This window comes from Serinus canaria, chromosome Z (genome assembly GCF_022539315.1).
Source record: "Serinus canaria isolate serCan28SL12 chromosome Z, serCan2020, whole genome shotgun sequence".
In the NCBI taxonomy this organism is placed as follows: domain Eukaryota; kingdom Metazoa; phylum Chordata; class Aves; order Passeriformes; family Fringillidae; genus Serinus; species Serinus canaria.
The window spans coordinates 32,615,020-32,638,681 of NC_066343.1; the positions used below are offsets into that span (position 1 = coordinate 32,615,020).

Sequence of the window (23,662 nt, forward strand, 5' to 3'; positions counted from 1 at the left end):
TTAGGAGGTGGTGACCAGCACTGATGGATCCCAGCACCTTCAGAAGCATTTTCCCAGGGAACCTTACTAACTAGTACCCTGAGCAGCCTTAAGTCTGCTCTCCCCATGTCTAGGGTTGGACTCCAGAATGCACACTGAGAAAAGCCAGAGCAGCATCACATTCCCTCCTGTCATCCTGTAGGGGCTGCAAGAGATGTACTTAGGACAAAATGTACTCATGGGCAACAAGAATCCAGGGAGTGGACAGTGAAGGAACAACCCTTCCCAGATCTCAGACTTGTCACTGATGCTGCACAACAGCCCCCCACAACTGGGAGGTAGCACAGATCCCAGCAGCTGCCCCCAAAATGCCCAATAACACTGTTTCCTCTTGCTCTCTGCCAAGCATAAGGTAGCATGCCTCAGTTTCCTCAGGCTTTGGAACAATTCTTTGTCCCCAGCTGCTGCTGCATGCTTAGGCCATGCAGCTGGCAATTACTGTAGCTACTCTTGAAACCTCAACACACCTTTGACTTATTTAAGTCCTACATGAGCCTGGGCATATTTTAGAGAAAGTCCTAACTAGTAATATTAACAGGAGATCTACAGAGAGCAGAGACCTCCTAAATATGTGCCACAAAGCAATTATGTGTTGGATTTCGCAATTTAAAAGAAGGGTATATTTAGCATCATGCTTCAGGGGTGCTGAAACCTGGAACTGAGCAACAGACCTCCCACTGCCCAGCAGCTCCCACCCCACACTGAGCAGGTGCTCCAGCTTGGCTCCACTCCCCCTGCCTGAGGACCCGGCAGTTCATGTTTGTGCAGGCATGTTTCATTCCCACTGCATGTTTCATTCCCCCTGCCTTCAGCAGGCAGGACTTTCTGGGTGCCTTTGATTCAGATCCCCAGAAATGCATTTGCAAAGGGGCTAAGAAGTGTGTGCACATTTTCTAGATTTTCATTAGAAAAAAAAATTCTCCCTTAAGTAACCTCAATCAAATGAGTTAAACTCATTTAAATCCCCTTAAACACCAGAACACCAGCAACTGGGCTAACAGGCCATGGCTGCACTTGGTATTTTGACTTCTGAAAAGAAACACTGAAAATAAACATTGTTGAGGTCTGATTCCAGTGTAAAAAGCAAAGAAAATGGAAGGGCTGGGTTTTCAAACACCCACGTCGACAGTAACCAAACTCACTACAGCTGTTTCCATGTAGAAGCTTTTGCTGTTCTGCACGTTCCTGGATTCCTCAGGGACACAGGGAGAGGGGAGCTGCCAAACCACACCAAACCCTGGTCTTAGTGCACTGCAGCAAAGCAGGGTAAGCTCCAAAAGGCATCAGCCCGAGAGTCTGTGCAGATCAGCTGCGAGCACCACTGTAATTCCTCACTTGCACCTGGCAGACTACAAGTTCCCTGTTTTGCCATTGACTGGACACTCTTCTCCAGCATCTCAAGGCAGATCCACCCAAATACTTCCCCCTCCGTGTGGCCACCACTCCAGTAGCACTAGAACAGAGTAGCACACAAAGCCAAACAGAAGAGGAAAGCTCTGTCCCCAAAATACATCACAGTCCCTTCTTCATCTTCTTACATCCCAAAAGGACAACCAGGTAAATCAGGACAACACTGCAAACAGCACTGTTACTAAAGAATATAAAGTCCACAAATGGAATTGTACCTGAGCGAACAGTCCAGCGTCATGCCTGTGAAGTCAAAAAATTTAAGATATTCTTCGGCCACAAGCTTGCTGAATTCATTGCTAAAGAAAAGCGAAGAAATACATAAAGGTTATTATTCAAGAGTGAACCCCTCCAGAACCATCAATAAGAATGTGGCCACACATGTACTCATATCAGCACATACTTTTTACCCAAATGTTTTGCCACATCAGAGCGTTTGAATCTGTCCAGATGGTAGAGGCGCTTAGCCAGGCGCCTGGCTGCTTCCAAATTGCTGCTGCTGCCATTGCTGAGGTCGTGGCCAAGGGCTCCAGTGGCATCTTTCTCCTGACGTTCACTGCTCCCCATGGCTGCACTGGAGTCTAACATCACATTCTCTAGGTCAACATTGCTGTGAGATTAAAAGAATATGGAAAGAAGAAAAATAATATAAGATTAGAGTTTCCTCTTAGAACAGAAGGCAATTAACTGTACAGAGGCAAGATGACACAATGTAACAAAATCTACTTAATTGAAGAAGCAGTGTTGAACAGGGACGTTCACTCAGCAGTCAGCAAAAGTTAAGGATTTTTAACAAACAGACAGACAGCCCAAACAACATGCACTTTCCTTCTGACTGTGCTAAGTATCCTCAATTTGGGCTCACTTCAGAGAGAGCCCTTTGCTATTATCAGCCTAAAACTTCCACTGCACCAATGCTTCTTGCATTAGTATTTTTTAATGCAATTGCCTCCTTGGCTTGAAGAGGCCTCTTTAAAAACAGGAAATTAACCATCTTCCAGGAGAAATGCAGTGATTAAGCTAGGATGATCAGCTACTTCAAGCTGAGTCAGAACAAGTCCCTTCCTCATTCTTCCCCACTGTCCTGGAAACAACACAATTCCTTAAATCTAAAATAATATCACCAGAACTCTCAGTGGCTTCTGTGTTGTCCATGAGCAGTGGACATCCCACAGGAAGGCGCTGCTAGAAAAAGCACAACTTGGAGCAAGGAACCCAGTTTGGATTGAGTGACACAAACTACCCATGCCAGCCTGGAGAACTCCTTGCTTCCCTCCTGCTCCCTCATGGTGGCAATTATTTCCCTCACCAGCAGCTTAAAGTCAAAACGTTCAGCATGGCAACCCCAGGGCACTTCAGATAAATCATGCACTTACAGATTCCTCCCACCTCTAGTACAATAGGAGAGCTCTGGCTGAGCTGTGTGCCTGCTTTGCTTCTTCCATGAAAGAGGCAAGAGCCCAAAAGCACACCCCCACATAAACACCCCTGCACAAAGGCAGACTTTGAACTTCAGAAGAGCTTTTCTCTGACACTGGTATGAAAATTTTTGCAAAATCTCAGCTCTGTGTATGTGTGTGCGCGCGCATTTGACAGCATTTCTATTTTTATTTCTACATTTTTATACTATATAGAAATTCTTTTTACTAAAATGCCATTTACACAGGGATAATGAATGATCAGCAAGGGTCATGCACAGGACAGATATGAGTGGAATGAGTTAAGGATGAATTTGTACACATAGCACTTTAAACAACATACCACAGCTTCACATACCACTGTAATTTTCAGACTTGACAAGCCATGGTTAAAACAACTGATCACTGTGTTCCGGTAACAACTGTCTAGCCATTTACTCAAATATCTGCTAGCCACCCATTAACTCCTCAAAGATGAAATTTCATATAAGGTGAGCTTAAAAGAAAAAAATTAGGTATTCTGCATGCCACAAATCATCACCTACTTCCTACCTCACTTCTCATGCACGGTTTAAGAGAAGGACATGTACAGAACAGAGATTTGTCCATTTTACCTCTCTTTCCATCCTTTCAGTGCTACTGCAACATCAGAAATATCACACATTCACCCTGTGGGTACAACTTCTTTATCAAGTATCTGGGGAAAACAGAAATCTAACCGGTTCCTGCAAGAACTGGGGATTTGTACTTATTTGTAAATAAATGGTGCTATAGCAAAAGGGAGTCAATCTCAATGCCTAGTAGGAAATAAATACTGTAAATACAATTCCAACAACACTAATATTACTGGCCATCAGTTATCCTAGGAAAGAATATAAGCCCCTCCTGACATCATTGTTGTGGAAAATGCCTCCTTGGCCCTATCCAAAGCCACTAGCAACTGTCTGAAATTCTCTAAATTTGGACTGTACGAAACTTGTGAAGAAAGCAAATAACAAAGTACCCTGACACAAGTCCTAAGCAACACCTTGTCCAATCAAATCAGGCATGACTCATTCCAACTTCCCATCTCTAACAATTGACAAGAGCAAGGCATCCCCAGGTGAGCTAACAAATCTACAGAGTCTTTAATGTAAAAATGCTGCTTCAAGAGCCATGCCAACTCACAGAGCCTCACCTCACTATATATCATGGTTCTTTCACCACTGCTCTGTATTAAAGGTAGTATTTATAGCCCTGAAAGATGGCCAGAACTGACAAGAAACATCTGTACCCTGCTAGGAACTACTGCACTATGAGATTCAACGTTACCACAAACCACCAAAAGTTTAGAAAGAAAGGAAGTGCCAGCATCTGCCACTTAGTGAAATTAACAACACAGGAGCTCCCAGCTTCTGCTCTGCCTCTTGGAGCCATGGCTGGGATGAAGGGGGAACACCCAGCAAGAGGGAGGGTGTGCCCTTTCCCCTGTTTGCCAAAACTAGTCAACAGGGCTGCAAAAGAAAAACTATGTTTCAACTTCTCCATTGTAAAGCTTCATACTAACTGAGGGTGCCCATACATGCCTTGAAGAATAAGGGATACTTCCTTCAGCTACTCCAGTAGTTAATTCTGACAGTTGATTAGCTTATTACTTAGTACAAAGGGGGGCTAAGTAAGTACTTTTGGTGCCTAGTACAAGAAGTACTAAGTGAGTACTTTTTGTATTCACGAAGTACAAAGTAAAAGTACAAAAAGGCTGTCAAATCAATACAGGTTGTCTGTAACACAAGCCTCTTGTTCAGGGGAAATGACAGATTCTTTGCAGTAAGGTGAGACTTCAGTTCTCAAGTGGCTTTAGGGAGCTTGAAGACTCACTGCTCATGCCACTGAGGGCTTAGGAAATGCAGATGAGCTGTGCATGACTCCTGTGCAAGCTGCCTCCAGGGCACGATATTTTAGCAGGGTCCAAGTGGTGTTACTCAGGGAAAAGGCTGTCCTCCCTTCTTACTTTCAACGATTTCCAGGTCCATAATTTTCCCTTCATACCTCAATTTACTAATCTGCTGAACTCAGTAATGCTTGCCTCTCTCTGTAAAGTGCTTATAATGAATTTTAATCAACAGCTAAGAGCAACCAAGGCTGAAAATAGGTCTCTCTTCTACAGTCTACAGTTTCTACACATAAAGAATCCACAGCAGCATTACCATCAAAACAGTGCCAAGAAAGGGCTTTATGATACAAAGCTGGACATGGATTTCTCATTCAGCTTTACTCTTTATCACATAAAAATGAGAAACCACCACTGAAAAACACAGGCTGAAAAATGTAATAGATTATATTCCCCCTAATCCTAGATTCAAGGCTAAAATGGATTGTAATGATATTGTTGATAATTGCCTGTCCAGCAATGGCTGCTGGTTTTTATCTAGAGACACTCACATTAATCTCTGCTATCAAAAACACAGAAAACAGAAGCTACAAAAAAACTCCAGACCTCTCTAGTCTCACAGCACATGAGCTTTGGCCAGAAACCAGGTTTACAGACCATGGTATTTCTGTCCCCAGCAATGCACTCCTGATGCATCCTTTCTCCTTCTGTCAAAGGATCCCACACCCACATGGAATGCACAGAGGCTGTAACCACCATATCCAGCAGAAATTACAGGAATTTGATAAGCAGCTGCTGTGGTAAATGAAATACTTTCTAACAGCTCTCCAAGCTCACAGATAAAACATGCAAGCTGTAGACTCTAAGCTCTGCCTGTAATACACCATAACTGCCAGGCATTTTATACTGTTTTCTTCACTTATTCCATTATACACCAGTTCTAGAGTGATTTAGCTCCCAATACCAAACTATCTCAATCTTGCCATGTTCAGCACTCAGCACACTCAATCTGTTTGTGAATATTCTAGATTCACTTACTGCCCCCATCTCACATTCCAGATCCCACCAAAACTGAAACTCTACACAGTAATGTTTGACTGAAGAATGGCTGCAATTTCCAGAAAAAACACAGCAAGGCCAGTAACATAATGATAATGATACAGGGCACTCATATCTCAGTGGTCCACCCTCCCAGCCAACTAAGCTTCAAGAGAAAACCTCAGTCTGAGTGTGAGTTTATGATGCATTAAACTTTGCTATGCTCTTCATTTTGTAGCAAATCCATGGAAAAAAAAACTCTCTGCTTCATCCCAAGGAAAAAAACGCCTATTAGCATTTTCCTTTATGGAGTAAAGGCTCTGAGCAATTGGTCCAGCTGCTAACAAAGAAGTGATGTTCAGAGTGGCAGGGTGCAACAACTAAGCCTAAGTGCTGTCCTCATCACAGCCACTCCAGTGATCCCAACTTGCCACTGCCTTTCTCTTTTACCAGACTGATGCACAGCATATGCTCTGTGGCACATGGACTCCCCTGGATGCATATGTTTCTTCCTCAAGGAACACTAATTCATCTGGCATACATGTCTGGAGGGAGTGCACTGGTTACACCAATTCCGGGAGGCGTGGATTAAGACAGGGCTGGAGCCTTCACAAACATTTTGGAAATAGAGCAGGAGGGAACAGGAGGAAAAACAACTTTTTCTCTCAAATAAATGAGCATACCTTTAACATCAGCTTTACTCCAAGGCAAGCTGTGTCAGGCATTTGCCAGCAAAACGCATCAGAGCAAAATGCAGAAATGATTAAAAGTAAGGAAGGGCGGAGAGACATTCTGGCATGCCAAAGCTAGGGCCAGAACAAATGCTGTTTTCAGCAGGAGTACAATGTCCACGGGGGAGCCACACTGAAGCTGATAATCACCCACTGCAGGACAGTGCTGGCCATGTTTTAAATGCTTGCACTCCGACCGTTCTCCTCCCGTTCTGAAAGAGGACAGTATTCCATCCATAACCATCAATTCTGGCCATGAAAATCACGCTCTAATACTAGCTCAACAACCTCTCAGAAGCATGGCAGGGACAAACCAGAAACAGTCAGGTGCCCCCACTGCACCCACCCCCACTTCTCTGCTCCACCCTCTATGTCCTGCCCTGCGGAAACAAATCCCTGGTCTGCAACCCTTCGGAGAGATGTGGCTGTTCAGTGAATGATATCCCCTCACATTTCAGAGCAGACCAGACATAACCAGTGGCACAGTCTGCATTTTGTTTAAAAAGACCTGAAAAGCTGTACTTGAACAGCCCAGCTCTGAAAGGAGCAGCCCCACAGAAGAAAGTGAAGAAATCCCAGTAGCAGTGGGATGTGATGACTCAGTTCCTGCTACAAATGACCCGAACACATAAACGGGCTGGGAACGGCTGTGCTGCAGTTTTGCTGCAGCTCCAAACCAGCTTCTTCAGGGCTAAGACAGAGGGAGCACAAAAGCACTTCAAGCAATGATTTTACCCTGCCCGTTACCTTCAGCTCTAGGGCTCGTCCAAGATAAGACATAGAAAGGAGAGAAAAATAATAAAAAAAATAAAAATAATGCCCTTTCCTAGCAGATGACTCAGTGTGCTATTTTGCTCCAAATGGTTTAATCAGCTTTGAAGTCCTACGTATGGATTCTCTTCAAAGACATGCTTTGAAGTAGATCTCTCTTTGAGGACTGACACAGCTGCACTTTGCTGCAACTCAATTCAGTGGGTGTCTCACAAGCACAGCATCAGCCAGGACATACAAAGCGAGGATGGTGTCCATAAGCCAGAGTAACCGCCAAGCATCTATTAAAAAGTACCTCAACCTTGCCACATCACAGGGAGAGGAGCAAAGTAACAATCCCTGTAATCCTCTACTGGTTATCAATAAAATACATATGCAAAGTCAGTTTCATGGGCTGAAATGCATACTGCATAACCTCTTCTTTCCTTTAATAATTTTTTTCTTTCATTAAAATAATACCTACTGATTGTAAAAAAGGGAGCTAAAGCATTCAGACAACACCATTCCTGTAGGCTTGTATACAGCAAATGCAATTGTCATTACAAGATCACAGTATTAGAACAAGAAGTCCCACCACAGGCAGGGACAGGACTGCGGCCCTTCTGAGAGACAGCACATACTTTATTACACAGACATGGTGGCCCACTGCCACCTGAAGTACAAATGTCTTGCTAAAAATACTTCAGATTTGATTCCATTTTGACCTCATGCTTCATACATCGCTATGGCAAGGGCCAGTGCTTGCAAAGGGACACTCACCACATTAATGTCACCATGCCTAGAAAGTGAAAAACTGGTCCTCACCACAGGGGCCATCCAAAGGTTCCTCCCTGCAAGGGATATTTCTGACATACACAGACACACAGACTGGTCTCTTGAAAGCATTAGGATTGTCCCATACTCAGAATCTGATCCACCTGCCCAACAAAAGTAAAAAACAGACCCAACAAATGCACCGCATACCTATGACCTTGCTCAGAAAACACTCAGCCCCTACAAGTTTCAGGAACCCACAGGCTCTCCCATCAGAGCCCCTACATGTTTCAGGAACCCTCAGGCTCTCCCATCAGAGCCCATCCGCTCCAGGTACCAAGAGCCACCATCCCTGTGTTCAGCACCCACATGACCCTCCTTCCCTATAAGGCTCCTGCTGGGTCCTCCAGGATAGGACCAAAACTGGGAAGACATCAGAGGACTTTTCCCCCCCAGCTCCCATGCTTGGGCTTGGTTTAACTGTTGGGATACTGGCTCAGGAAAAGCATATTAACCAGGCAGCTGGTCCAGCTGGTCTTCCCTGTCAGGGAGCAAAACAGATGCATAAAAATACATGTCTTTACACCTTTTGGTTCAGGCTTCCATGCAAATGTGCAGATGAAGCACTTGAGCACTGGCACTAGTATCACACAGAAGCTTTATACTGAAACCATCCAGCAAAATGAACCACCTGTCCTCAAAAAGAAAACTGAATAAAGAAAAAAACAACAAAGAAAAAACAACCACTAACCAACCCACAGCTCACCCAGCTGTGTTAGCAGGGAGTCTGTATGCTCTGTGTGCCCTGTTCTTCTCCACCACTGCTTCAGCAACATCCAAAGACACGCATGCCTCTCTATGCCATCCTGACAGCGGCCAGGCTCTGTCTCTCCCTACCCCAGCACACACACAGAGGAAGAAGAGACTTAACCAGCAATAATGTGGAAAGGGGCTTGACTAGCAGCCAGTCGTGGCTAATAGATGAGATGGCAAGGCTGCACTTTGGGACCAGCTCAGAGCTGGCAGAGACTGGCCTCAGTTTTGGTGAATCAAGCATTCCTGACCTAAATGGCTTTGACTTTAATGGAGATGTGCCAACAGATGCCAGCTTAAAGACTGAGCTGCTGACAGCTCTATACTGAGGCGCTTTGTGTAGCAAACTGATCAGCTGCTCCACTTTTTTTCTTTTTCTCCTCTGTCTCTGTCAGCTCCTAGATTTTTGTTGTGTTTATTTTATTTTCAGAGGAGGCTGGGAACTGAAGAGGCGAAAAGTCAGCAGCCCTTTTTTTCCATAAAACAACAGTTTATTTAGGAACTAGAAGCAGCTTTACAAACTCTCACTGAACTGGTGCTCCAAGGACCTCATTGGCCAGAGCAAAGGGAAACTCTACAGAGCCTTGACAAAGTGATGATATCTTCCTGGAAGGAATACCAAGGTGAACAGTGTAGCACAACATTTTAGAAGTTACTAGGCTGTGAAATAAAAAGGCAAATCCTCAGCTGTCAAAATGCCAGTGGTGTCAGAAATTTACCCTGTGAATTGTGCCAATTCATCTTTACCTGCATTCAACATACACCTTTGCCAGCATATTGTGGTTAGCAGTGGCTCAACAACTGACAGAGGCATTAGCCCATGTGGCTAATGTAGAGCCCAGCAAAGGAGCTGCTTGTTTGCTTGCTCACCAGGTGCAGATGCATTTGATGCATTTGCTTTTCTAGGACAATAACCAACACCATCCCTCTGAACAACCTTCTGCTGTGCGTATGGTTGGCAGCAAATGTGAAATACCATGTTCCCAATGACCTATGTCTCCTAGGTCCCAGAGTCTGCCATGAGCTGAGGCATGTCTGAAGGTGAAAAAACATCCACTCAGAAAAATAGGGATCTCAGCAGATTTCACACTAAATGAAAAAATTCAGCTGGGTCTCAAAGTGAATCTTCAAAGTGAAAAAAAATTCTACCACACCTCTGTCAGAAACACTAATAAAATGAATGTATAAAGGTTACATGTTAAGATTCCCAAATACTGAGTCTTGTAACTACAATGAAAAATCAAATACAAGCTACTTTGGACAAAAATACCAGTGTACAAACTGAAAACCAAAATTATAACTGGCATGCAAGTATTCATAAACTGGGGAGAGACTTAGAGAATCAACCCAGAGAAAGGAATCAAAACTGAATTTATTTGTCAACAAAGTTTATTGTCTTAAATAAGAAATAAGCAGAGTGCCAAGTAAGAAACTGCAGGCAATGACCTATACACAGAAGAAAAATATCCACCACGGGAACTACAAGAGGCCCCAACAATTAAAAGTAACCTGGTACCCATGGGAATTTCAGGCTACATTCTTGTGAATTTATTTTGAGAATTACCAGATTGCTTTAGGGAGTTTGTTTTCTTCCCCTCCTGAATACATATGCAGCTAAATTTGTGTTTGCATCTCTAGGAAAAAAAAAAAATAACAGGACTTGCAGAATTTGCTGAGCACCAGCAGTTCTTTGAAGATGATGGCAGGTGGCAAATATTTAGCATTTTTGAGGATTAGGAGTTGCAATACAGATTTTTTTTTCTCTCTCCCTCTCTCTGAATTTACAAAAATCTTGGGCAATGTCCTGCCCACAGAGACAATACTTCCCAAGACAACAGGAAAAGACACTTATGGCAGGAAAAAAATGCCATAAGTTTTTTGTTGTTGTTTTGTGGGTTTTTAAAAATTTATTCTAACTCTAACCTACAAGGGGAGAGGGAATGGAAAACCTGCTGTAAAGTGTGCAGTATAAAAAAACACTAAAAGAAGTCCAGTCCTTAAAGTCTGGAAGTACAAAGATCATCACAGTGATAATTTCACACTTCACATCTAGTCACACAGATACATGCTTAGTCTGTGGTATACACAGAAAAGATAACTCCTTTTCCCCTCAGGTATATCCTACTGCTTTGGAAACACATCCCCTTCACCCCACTCTGACTTGGATCACCAATTTCAATCAATTTGCAAATTATTAGAACTAGTTCAAGTAACACAAACTCAGGCTCAGTGTCTTGGTAGCAGCTTGCAAACAGTTTCCCTTACTGCCTCTAAAAGACTAAACTCCCAGATAGGAAGGCTGAGCCTTGCTCGTCTTAACACAGGCCACTGTCATTGAAAGGGAGGAGTACAGCACCTGGAGCATGGGTGTGGCAGTGACGACTGCATGCCGCTGCAAGGATAAGAGAGGCAAGGGCACCAAACACGGTCCAATTGCAACGTCCTTACTGAGAATAAAAAGCTTCATTACACTGGCAGCCTGAGGCTCAGCCTATTTCATGAGGATCCCAAGGTGCCCTGACACACAGTAAGGCTGTCGCTCAGCTCTGAAATCTCACACACTACCCCTCCTCCCCCTGTTCTCCGACCCCCTCCTGTGGAAATTCAAGGCTACTTCAGCTCCAGAATTTTTTTTCCCCTCAGAAGGAATATTCTGAGTTGGAAGGGACACAAAAGGATCAGCAACTCCAACTGTTAAGTGAACGGCCCACACAGAGATCAAACCCGCAACTTTGGCATTATTATCACCACGCTCTAACCAACTGAGCTTATCTCAGAGAACTGAAAGAGAATAAACTCCAGCCCAAAGACACTAAGAGTCCCAAAAGAAGGCAAGCTGCACACCCTTCTGCCCCAACCATCCCTCCTCCACTGGCCAGGCACAAAGGGCACCTAAGCTATGCCAAGAAAGGGCTACTTGCAAAAGTAAGCCTGCCTGCTCCGCAGGAAGACCCAGGGGCAGCTGACATCCCCCTACCCAAAGGAAGCATGGCAGGTGGCTGTCAAAGCAGGCAGGTCCATCATACAGCTCTTGCCAGGACTTACTGTGTTTAACCACGGCCAGCAGCTGACAGGGAGAACAGCAGGAATGAAATCTTCAGACACCTAGGAGCTCATAGGATCTTGCAGCCTGCAAGCCTCTAATAATTTTTTTCCTCTTTTTTTTTTTTTTCAGTTCTGAAGGCATGTGACCGGCCCTCACATACCAGTGCTGACCCCTCCCAAAGCCAGCAATTTCCTAAGAGCGGAGAAGGATGTTACCCTCCCGCTTATTCATTACGAAGCCAGGCCATTCTTTGTCCTTATGCATCAAGAGCATACGCTCTGGGTCCCTCTGGACAGGTGCAGAAGGGGCTATGGTGCTCAGCTACGTGCTAACAGGAGGGCATAGCCACCGGAGCCCCGGCTCCTCTTTTCCGAATTGGCACGCAGCTTTCAATTTCCAGGTGAAAAACCACCAGCTCTTTGCTCTCAAGTCGGCCATCCCCTTCTGCTCAGGCCAGGAAGAACTGTTCGTGCTTCACACTGCTCCCCCGTTAACTAGTGCTGGTACTTGGAAGCACGATCCCTCCCCAGTCACATTTTATATCACGGCACAAGGAACTGCTTGAGATTTTGGTTTCGGTTTTTGCTCACTCGGGTTGGCAGTACCGTTTCCGGAAAAGGTGAGGGGTCTCAAGCTCCTTGCTGTCCCGCACTCACACTACCCTACTCTACTCCCAAATCCTCCGCACCCGAAATCCCCCCGCTCCCCTTTTCACTTGCCAGCATCCACATGCCGAGCCCCCACAGCAACCCCCACCCCTCTGGGAGGGGCTTCTCCCGCCGCTTTCCTCCAGGCGGGGGGCGGCGGGAGCGGGGAACCCCGGCCGGGCAAAGCGCACGGAGCGCCCCCGCGGCACCGCGCGGGGCCGGGCACGGCGGGGCGGAGGGCTTGCCTCACCCACCCTCCTCCTTCGGGAGGGCTGGACCACTGCGGAGGGTGCCCCCGCTGCTCTGAGGCGCCAGGCAGGCACTCCGCGTGAGGAATTGCAACCCCAAGCCCAACCGCAGGCTCACGACACGGTAGGAAACGAGAGCTTCAGCAGCAGCCACAGAGGTGCCATACACGCATCGCGCAGGCAGACTTAGGTAAACCTACATCTCGGATTGCTTCAGGCAACACAACCGCGCGTTCAAGCTCCCTGAGCCGCCAGGGCTCAGGCGGCTATTTATGGTTCACCTGAGCATCACCATGACACACCGCCTTGACCCGTCTGCGATAAAGCTCCTGCCGCCCCCAGCACGCACACACTGCTTCTCACCCACGAGCTCTTAACACCGTGATTCCCCACTGGATCCAACAAAGTAGTACTCACGACCTGTCAGTCGCTTGTCAGTCACCACACAAGATACACGCCTGGTGCAATACAACATGATACTGGAATACCGGAGGAGGAAGGGTGGTGTTAGCTGTGAGATTATTGTTGGGAGGATTACTCTGTTGGGCATACTCGTGGCTAGCTATCTTGCTGTGGTGACATTCTCTACTGGCACATACCTTAGGTGAGCCCTTGAGACTTATCCCTAAACAAACCAGGAACACTCTTTTTTTTTTAATTAAGTGAGGGGAAAAGTATTTAAATATCTACTGCTAGTTTATCAGTATGACTGCAAATCTAAACTAAAATTAATTCCAAGTGAAATCCACACTAGGCGGGCACCTGATGTGACTTATCTAAGCACATGTTGTCTGTCATAACTTTTGTCCTGATGAGCCAATGTAGGTCTTACTTTACAGTATCTTTTAAATACTAGATGCTGCAAATACAGGGTAACAGAATCAGGATCTAAATGTGCTGCTAGTTCTCCCCTGTCCAGTTTTGTCTGCCTTTGGTTTTGCTGTAAGTAAGGAGCTGCAAGTCTCTGGACTGACCTCAGTTTCTGCCTCCATACAGGTTATTGCAGATTAGCAGTCACTTATTGCCTATTGGCAGGCACCGTGCATGCACAAGATTTAAACACCTGTTTTACTATATGATTGAGGGAAAAATACTTTAAACTCTCAATGGCCTTCTGCCTGCTGTTTTAAGAGCAAACTGTACCTTAATCCATAAAGCTAGCAAAACTACTTCTGCTCAAAGGCCTTCTTTCATTTTAGCACAAAAGAAATAAACAGATAAAAGATCTCCCACCTTTACTCCCATGAAAGCTCTAACTAGACTAGTCAAATCTTAGGGAATACTCCTAGGACTCTTAGATCATCCTGTCCCTGGAGGATGAAGACCAGAGGCATCTTTGTCACTCACAAGGTCCTTCACCACTTTGCAGATGTGTTGCACCCTCACCATTCTGCTTTTAATTCAACCTCCCACTTTGTCTGTGTCTGCCTTTCACTGTCCCCACTCTCTTTGACAGCACACTTTAAGAGAAGTTTGCACATAGAGTGATTTTGTACAATTGTACAGTATTTTCTGACCACTAGTTTTTGCTTCTCACATGACTCTTTCTTTTAATAGGCTTTCTCACCTCTCCTTTTACTAAACAGAAATTATTAACATTTTTGCAATGCTCGCTCCTTTCAGTGCACAAACAAAAGAAGCAGCTAACCTGTGAATGTGGTGGGAGCAAAATCTCATCTCAGCCGAAGTAATGTTCCAAACTCCCACTGGCCTCAAGAGAAGAAACACTGTGCCCAAAGACACATCTTTAACATCCAGATCACAAACTACATTTGGACAACTCATTTGTGTACACAAAGTGTTACCGCTCCTAAAGTTGCTGCCAATAAATTCAGGTAGGAACTGTAGCTGAACAAGTTCATTTGTAACCAATAACTAACTCCTCCAGAGACAGGTCCCAGAGATGTGATAATACCAGACAGACTTTTATCAACACATCAGCATTGCCTAATAAACCTTCATAATGTAAATTTGTCACTCTTCTTATGAATGGCAGGTTTGGATAGCTCATTTCTCTCCTGCAGTCACCCTGGAAATTATTCTCTGTAGAAAATTAGAAGTGTTAAAAAAGCCAAAACTACACTCTGTGACAGTACACTGAAGTAAAGAGAGGTTGGGGAAAAAATCAGCAGGCACACTTAGAAAGCTCACCCACTACTTTTACCTTTCCAGATGAGGGATTTCTGTGACATCTCCTTTGAAGAGTGTTTCGCTCACATCCCTTAAGCCATTGGCAATGCCTTCACCACATGCCTTCACCTCCCTGTCAGGGAGGTCTGTCTGCCCCACAGCTGATGTCCTATCTAAAAACTGTCCACCCTCCTTCATGCGCTGCTGGATCATGGGAGTGAGTGGCATCTCAAAGCTGAAGTAGCTATCAGGCTCTGAGTACAATGTCTCTAGAGATTCCGCACTGTAGTACAAAGATGCATTGTCTAGGATGTTTTCAAACTGTGAGCTGTATAGATCAGTGGAAACGTCAGAGTGCCTCTGCCCAAGGAAATCTTCGTATCCTTCTGTGGCGGCTTCCCGCTCCTCCACCATCCTGAAAATTAACCAGAAACAGCACATTTCAGTTTGGGGGCAAGGTTTAGACTTTGTGCACCCCTTCTCACCTTCCGCCTTTCTGAGCGGAAAAATCAACACAGCTTTATGCAAGAGAGGGCACTGCAGGTAAAATGCTGGTTTCTCCTTGTACTCCTCTTTATGACTGGCATCATCTGCCTCTCCAAGGACATAGAAAGAAACAATTTTCTGGGTAAAAGAAGAGGGCTGGGAGACATCCTAATATTGTCTAACAGATCAGCTGCTTACACGCAAAAGAGAAAAGCACACACAATGTGTAAGATCTAGCCTAGCACCAGTACCAAGCCAGTGGCTGCACATGTTGGAGATGTGTATTCTGATGGAGACTCTGCCCCAAAGGATAATTTGCTATCTCTGCCATCCTAGGACTGGGCTCTTCAGCAAAAAGCTGAAGGAAATCACTCCAAAATGCAAAGGGAAGCACGTGCAATTAAAAATACGGAGCCTGGGGAACCAGATTTGAAGGGAGAAGACTCAGTCTGTTTGCTGATGCAAGGAAAGGTATACCATCCCCCTGAAGAGTTTTCTTCTCTAATGCACCAAATACTGTGGGGCTTCTCAACATGCCAGAGGTTAGGGTAGCCAGCCCAAGTAATCCCATGCACTAGCCAAAGCAAAGCTCCACAGATACAGAGGTGCAGAGGCAGGAAAGCCTCCCTTGTAGAGATGTCTCAGCAGCACAAACTCTCCAGGTCAAAGTGGACATGGTTTGCCCAGAGCACACCCGTGGAACCCTTTGTTTTGTCAGAGATGTGCATCAGGAAAGAAAAGCAAGCAAATCAGGATGCAAAGCAGCACGCCATTCTTGCAATATGTACTACTAAAATAATATAAACACAGATAGATAGACAGATAAGAATAGATAGATAGATAGATAGATAGATAGATAGATAGATAGATAGATAGATAGATAGATAGATAGATAGATAGACAGATAGATAGATAGACAGACAGACAGATAAGCACATACTGTAACATTTATCCTCCTATGATCTACATGGCCTGGATAAAATGTCTTTATTATCCAACCATTCAGAGGTTGTCACACTGTTTTTGCCCAAACTCTGAATGAAACCAGAAAATCTGTTCAGGTGCGTATGGCCAGGTTTGCATGCCAACTGTATTTAATTACATGGCATGTCCAGATCCCAATTACACCTGCTACAGATGCTTCATCACACAGACATCACTGTGCAAAGAGAAAGACTTCTGATCTTTACGTTTCAAAACCTGAGATGGACTGCAAACTTCAGAAAGATGATGTGAAGTTGCTTCAGTACCAACTTCACGCACTAGCCAACCACCAACTATGTAAACCAGTACTGTAAACATTACACCACAGGCAGCAGATAAATATTTGCTGCTTCTTATTAGCTCCAAAACAGGTAAGCACAAGCCACATGCCTAGACCAGTGAATCCTGACCCCTGCTCCCCTCTTAGCACCAGCTCACCTGCCCTGGCCTCTTGCAAGCACAGCCATCTCGTCCTCATCACAGTTCTTCCTGTCCTTCACAGAAACTTCATCCTTCCTGCTTTCTTCGAGCAGTGGTAGAGGAGTGGCTCCAGAAGCAGCAGGTTCCAGCCTTGTGTCTTCACAGACCTCACTCCATGCACTGTCTGGCAAGGAAAGCAAGGCTGGGGAGATCACTGGTGACACAGGGTGGCTGGATGTTTTAGGGAATGCCTTCCTCTCCACAGATACCGAGTCCAGCAGTGAGTGCTTCTTTCTTCTCTGCTCCTCAGCTTTTTGCAGCCATAAGATCTCCACACCTTGAAATTCTACATGTTTACTCACAGCTGCCTCTTTAGCAAGCCTTGTCTCGGTACCTGTTTGCATTTTGCGTTGACTGTACTCTGAAAACTCCTCTAAACGTGTCCCCCTCTCCACTCTGCTGACTGCTTCCAGGCTTGCCACAGATGACTTGTGACAGCTTGGTTCCTGAGCTGTGTGGACCTCCTCTGCTTTATTACTTATGGCTTGTGAGGATTCAGACTGCTTTTCTCCAGCCCGTACTGAAGCCAGATCTTTCTCTATGATCAAATACTTTTTTTCCTCAGCTGTTCGTTCAGATGGAAGAAGCATGTCTGAGAGTTTTTCTTGGCCTGCTGGAACTGGCTCTCTGGCTGCCTCCACATTTCGGCTGCCAGTAACACTCTTTTTTTCCATTTGCGTCTCTGAATCGAGAGAACTATTTGCTCTTTCTTGCACCTTTGTTGCTTCTAGCTGTCGAGAGATTTTCATAATCTCTGGCAGATTACCTGTCTGTTGCGAACCTTCTTCTGGGGTATGAAGCTGCACTGCCCCTGCATCAGGCCTCAAATTGTCAGCAGGAGCTGCACACAGAGGAATGGGCCTGGCAGGGTGGTGACTGTCCCGTCCTTCCGGACTGCGTGTTACAGGCTCGGCCTGGCACGTCGATGGAGCCGATGGTGCTTGTCTGCTTGACTCTACAGTGCCGTACTCTGGAAATTCATTGATGATGGTATGAGTAGGCAAACTGCTGCTTCCACGCCCACTACCTGCAAAGTAAAAGGAGAGAGACCCTGGATTTATCTACCACAAACACAAAGCAAAAAGTCTGATCTCTCTCTCTGGCCTGTTGCTAACAGAGCAGCAACGCTCTCCCCTGCAGGGAAAATACTTCAGTTTAACTCACTTCTGCTCTCACACTGCAGTTATCCAAAGCTGGTCCTTTTACATAGGAGTTTTTGGGCAGGCCCTACTTTGGGAGTCTGCACTAAAGAGGAAGGAATGCCAGAAATGTCTGCTACACTTCAGAAAAGGTCCCAATGGCACGTGAACAGTCTGAGGCCTCAGGCCAGGCCACAGGCCACAGGCCAGGCCACAGGCCTGAGAAAGCAGAGATTCAGATGTCTGACATACATCCACAGCATGCACTACACATGATGGTTTTACTTAAAAAAGACACTACACATGATGGTTTTACGTTTTCAGGTAATTTGCACTTGTAAATGTGAAACAATGGGAAGATAATCAGCCACGCCCCTTATGTTCTACAGCCTTGACAAAACTAATTAGCTATATTACAAAATAATTAATGAGCAATTAAACTTTCTGCCAGCACTACCCTCTTCCTTTAACAACTCAGGTAGCTAAAAGTCGTGTTGCAGTGATGGATACATACCAAGAAATGCACATTTCCTACTGCAGCAAGTACACAGCTGCATAAAAACCTTGCTACCCTCCTCCCTTCCTTGTGCCTTTCCAACTGATATAAACAAAGCAGGATCAAAAATGAGTGGTCCTATTTTCCAAGCGCCAAGCACCCAGTGGCTCCCATTGTTTCGAGGTAACAGAGAACCATCTGTCCAAAGGGATCTCAGGGATCACATAATGACAGATAATTGCCCACCTTATATCACAGCCCAAGGAGGAACTGAGCTCTTGGGGCAAAAAAAAACCCCAAAATAACAATTAAAAAGCCAACCATCAACAGCTGCATTTGTCCCACTCCTTTAGAAAAAACAACAAAAACAAAAACCAAAACAAACAAAAAAATTTTTAAAAAACAAACAAACAAAAAACCCAAACAAACAAACAAACAACAACAACAAAAAAAAACAAAAAAACAAAAAAACAAAAAAAAAAAAACGAAAAAAAACCAAAACACCCCATCAACTGGCCTGGAGTATAAAAGTGTTTTAAATCAAACTGCAGGGTGGCCAGACCCAAACACCTACTTTGAAAAGCATCAGGGGTGACAGCTCTGAAACCAGACACCAACTTGAATTTGAATGATTTGGTCCCAAGGTGCATCTCTAGGTGCTGCACTGCAAACTGATCCCCATCTCTGCTCCAAGCAGGCTGGCCAAGGTCTGTTTCTGAGGCAGAAGCCATGCAACTGTGATCAATGATATGCTGAGTTCAAAGTGAAAGAGAGGATAATTAACACAAGTTCAGAACCGCATTAATATGGCTATCTATGTGGCAGTGGCTTGTTAAGGTAAGCAGAAGCTCACACCTGCCAGTACATCCCAGTATATCTAGCCACAGGGAAAATACCACACACTGGGCGTGGTGCACGATCAAAATGACAGTCCTGGACTCTGTCAAGCCTCAGAATCTTCCCCAGTGCGTTCTCCAAATGTCTCTACGCCATTGACTTAACCACTATATAATAAAAATTCATCTTCATCCAGACGACTTGGTTGCTGTTCAGGACAGTGACTGGACAAAGCGGGGACCTCTTCTCTGCTGCAAGGTCCCAGGGAGCCTTAAGGAGCAAGGATGCCCTGTCCACAACTGCATCACCAGCCCATCTTCATGGCAAGGTTTCCAAAACACAGGTGTGGGGGCACCCACAGTGCTTTTCCTAAGTGTCTGAAGCAGCAAACAGTCCCCTTTGCACGTAACTCAGCCACACAGTGCTTGCGTGCATCTCAAGCCCATACTTTTCATGGCACAGGCACTAGGCTGCCACTGTGGGACACTTTCACCAGGATAGACTCACATATGACAGTGATGCTCTGAGGTTACAATGCCCCTAACCTGCACCAGAAAAACCCCAGGCAAGCCACCCCAAGCTGCTTTCTCATCCCGCAGTCCTTCTCTAATGCAGAAGCTTTAGCGCTGGCTGCTCTCTCAGCACGGTCTAGAGGAGGGAGTAGGGAATATGTCACTATAGATGCTAACATAAACCCTTCTTGGTGGACACATCCACCCACAAGCAATGCTTAGTGTGCGCCCTCAGCACTGTGGGTCAGCACTTGGCCAGGCCACTGCCGGGGCCACATTCTCTGGCTGTACTGCATGAAGAAAGAGAATACATAGTGCCTCAAGAGCTGGGACCCCCCATGTCTAACTCCAACCCACACATCCCGCTGTGTTGGAAGGAAGCCCGGAGCGTCAGCCCCGGCCTCCTGTGGGGCTGGGAGGCAGCCAATGTGCTCCAGAGGCCAAGCCCTAACAAGGCACCACACACAGATCCTGCCAAGGGGCCAGGCTCATCTCTGCTAATTGCTATCTTAGCTTCTGAACCAACACGAGGGAAACAGAGGGGGCCTTATTTCTTGTGGTGAATGCTAAATGCTCTGCTGCGCGTCCCCATCTGCCACTGACAGCCACTGCTGACCGTGGAAAGAAATCTTGAGCAAGTTTCTGATTTACTTCTCCTCCTGAACTTCACAGTCTGGCAAGCCCATCAGACTCCAGGAGAGGTACACATACAGAGCACATATCTGCACATGCAGGCAGAGAGAGGTGTCCAAAGGGAGAGAGAGTGCTTACAGGTACTCCCCTCTGCCACACCTGCAAGCTGTGTCTCATCTGAGCAAGAAAGTAGCGCTACAACAGTAGAAATGTAAAGCCTTTTCTGAAGTGAGATGTCAGCAGCCATCCTATGGACAGACTGCTACTGCTGCTGCTGCTGTTGCTGCTGTATGCAAGCACAAGTCAGTGGGATTCTTGCCTTCATGCAGGAATACTTCTTAATTCTCTGTCTGATTAAAAAAACTTCCTATATGACATCAAAGCAGTGTTCTGTCGCCATTATGTTAGGTACCACATGCACATGACTGCCAAGGTCTCTATTTCGTGAAGTAAACCACAACCAATCTGCCACTCTCTCCCAAAATTGTAAAGCCTTTCCCTTTCCTCAGAGAGCTATTTCAGGTACAAGAGCTTAGGGGAGCTTGAGCTCTTTAAGGGAAACTCCTCCCTTATTCCCATCCACCACCACAGCATCATGTCTTGCTGCAGCTACTGGCATATCCTGTCTAACCCCATCCCCCAATATGACTGCATTACAAACAAGGATAGAAAGACAACAACAAAATTTAAGGACTGCACTGAAGATGCGCAGGGAAAAAAAATACCCATCACCAAACAAACAAAGAAAGGACACACACTTTCAGGTAACACAAATTTCTACTTTGCATTGAAGGTGGCTTCTTTCAACAAATGGAAAAAAAAAAAAAAAGAAAAAGAAGAAAGAAATGGATAGGGAAAAAGCTAAAATAGAAAGGGGGTGAGTGACTAGAAGACTGAGATCGGGCAAATATAACCTAACAGCATTTGGCAGCCTTTCTGATGACTAGACGTTGAAAGAATTAATTACTTAAATCAGGCATAGATATGATATTTCATAGGAAAATAACCATTCCATGTCAAGCAAACTTGTCTAAAGCATAATCAAAGGAAATTCTAGGAAGCAAAACACAAGTTAAAAGCATAGACAGACATTTTGTTTACAGGTACATTTTAAAAAAGAATGGTGTGAGTGTCTCTCTCTATACAGTATATATATATATTATATAGCTCGAGAAATTAGATATTTGCTTGAACAGTCTCCTTACTCACAGAGGTTACTGTAGCTCCAGCAGTTACCCATTGGTCAAAGAAATAAAATGCAAAGATCATCAGTTTATCTATAGCGATACCAGCTAATTCAATTGCTGCTGTTCTAGTCAACTGGAATCAAAATAGTTTCAAATTTCCTGGCAGCTGCTGCCCTGCACTGCACACAATGATGTAAATGGATGCTTTCTGAGTATTATGAAACTGATGGGGGAACTGCAGTCTCATTCAGTCTATCGCAGGAGCTAAGGAGTCCACCTTGGCAGCTTGCAGGGGGGAAAAAAAATTTCCTCCAGCAAGGCTGCCTGACGGCATGCCAGGGATACGTCTGTGCTTAGCTGCCGTTTTTGTAACTGCGTCCGTAAGGGGAGAATCGGGCAGAATGGCGATGCTGAGAGTCATGTGCTGGTTTCGGAATGCAGGATGCTTTATGGCATTTCAGCATTAGTGAGCTGGAAGCATTCACTAAGCAGCCCAGTCATCCTGCATTTTATGTCTCTGCAGCTCCTTGCGCCGATCACAAGTAGCACATGGGTGAGCTTGCATGCAGCATCCTATCGGTTATGCTTTCATGGTATTCTTGCCACCATTTGTAAACGGCAAATTAGGGCAAGTAAAAAACAATGTATGCATTAAGATGAGACAAATCTCTAGGTGACAGAGCTTAATGAACAAATCACAGGATTTATGGTATTGTATCACTACTGCAGCCTGCCAGAGAGGAGGGTTACACACATCTCCTTGTCCTGCATTGCATCATATTACAACTTCTACAGTCACAACAACTATTCCAATTGATAAAGCAGCCTGCTCCTGCTGAGATGGAGCAGCCGTCCCCCATAAAAGGGGAGGGATGCTGCACAGCCTCTGGCAGCCTCGTGCAGCAGCCGTTTTTCCAAATGATGTCATTCTCCATGCTGCAATAGGTCCTGCCTGGCCAGAGTAGCCAAAGCCAGGGGATTAACATAATGCAAACGCGGGGCTTTTGTAACTGGACTGCAAACATCCACACTGGACTGGGTGCAGGATTTTCTGTAGCTTGCAGACACTCCAGGCTTTTGGGCAGTTTTGCTTGCTCCAAAAAGGAGAAGTGGAGCCAGGTCTTCATCCCGTTGAAAGTTACAGCAGCATTATGTAAAAACAACAAGTTGGTGGAAATGGGGAAGCTGAGGGAAAGTGAGAGGCAGAGGGAAGAGGTTGGGGAGAGTTGCCTAGCAATAAATCCTGGTGAAATGTCTCTATGCCTTAGCAAACTAGCAGGGAAGGTAAAGAGGAATAGAGGTATGGCAGAGCCCTTGCAGAAAAATTGACCGTCTTGGCTGAGATCCCTCACCCCAAAAAGAGACAACCAGAGGGACTCCCTGCTTTGGTCACTGGGAGGTTTGGCACAGAACCCAACAGCATGCACAGGCTGTGTGTTCTTTGCAGCCCATGCTTGAACAGCCAGACAGTGTGTGATAGCCCGTGGCTCAGAGTTACCCAGAAATTAAACTCATTTGTCAGGGAGAAAAAATAATCCCCTGCAAACATGCACGAGCAGTATGTTCCTCAGGAAATCGTACACCCACAGCTTCCTGCACACTGGAAGAGATTCACAAAAAGATACTGCCCACCACTGCTCTTGTGTAGTTCCCTAAATTCTGGGAGTTTTGGGCTACCAGAGACAGTACTAGACAAAACTTCAATCTGCCACAGGACAACCATGCCCATACTAGGTAAATCTGTGATCAATCTCTCTGCTAGCCAGTGCTGGAGTCTGGTAGGATATGATGATGCTAAGTTGTCATTGGTTTGGAAAAGAGTGAGAAAAGCCACTAGGATAAGAACATAAATCCTGCACATTTAGAAAGCAATGACTATTTAGAAAGCATGTAAAATACAAGCGTCACTTTCTGTCTCTTTGAGAGTTTGTGTGGATTTTTTTACAACTGCACAAGTCTTAGCCCTATTCCTGATGGAAAGCTTTATGTAAGCAATA

The 23,662-nt window shown here is 45.3% G+C and overlaps 1 protein-coding gene across 5 annotated transcripts in view; it reads right to left on the reverse strand.

Annotated features, from left to right (window-relative positions):
• PSD3 (pleckstrin and Sec7 domain containing 3) overlaps positions 1-23,662 on the reverse strand; it is a 120,907-nt gene that overhangs the window by 73,775 nt on the left and 23,470 nt on the right. For 4 of the 5 annotated variants that reach the window (XM_018920928.3, XM_050986513.1, XM_050986512.1 and 1 more), the window contains exons 3-6: positions 16,820-17,888; positions 14,946-15,326; positions 1,850-2,056; positions 1,665-1,745 (exon numbers count right to left, since the gene is read on the reverse strand). In XM_018920928.3, coding sequence (XP_018776473.1) covers positions 1,665-1,745; positions 1,850-2,056; positions 14,946-15,326; positions 16,820-17,888 — 1,738 coding nt within the window. Of the gene's footprint in view, positions 1-1,664; positions 1,746-1,849; positions 2,057-11,885; positions 12,034-14,945; positions 15,327-16,819; positions 17,889-23,662 lie in introns of those variants that run through there. The other variant, XM_050986514.1, reaches the window with a different exon arrangement.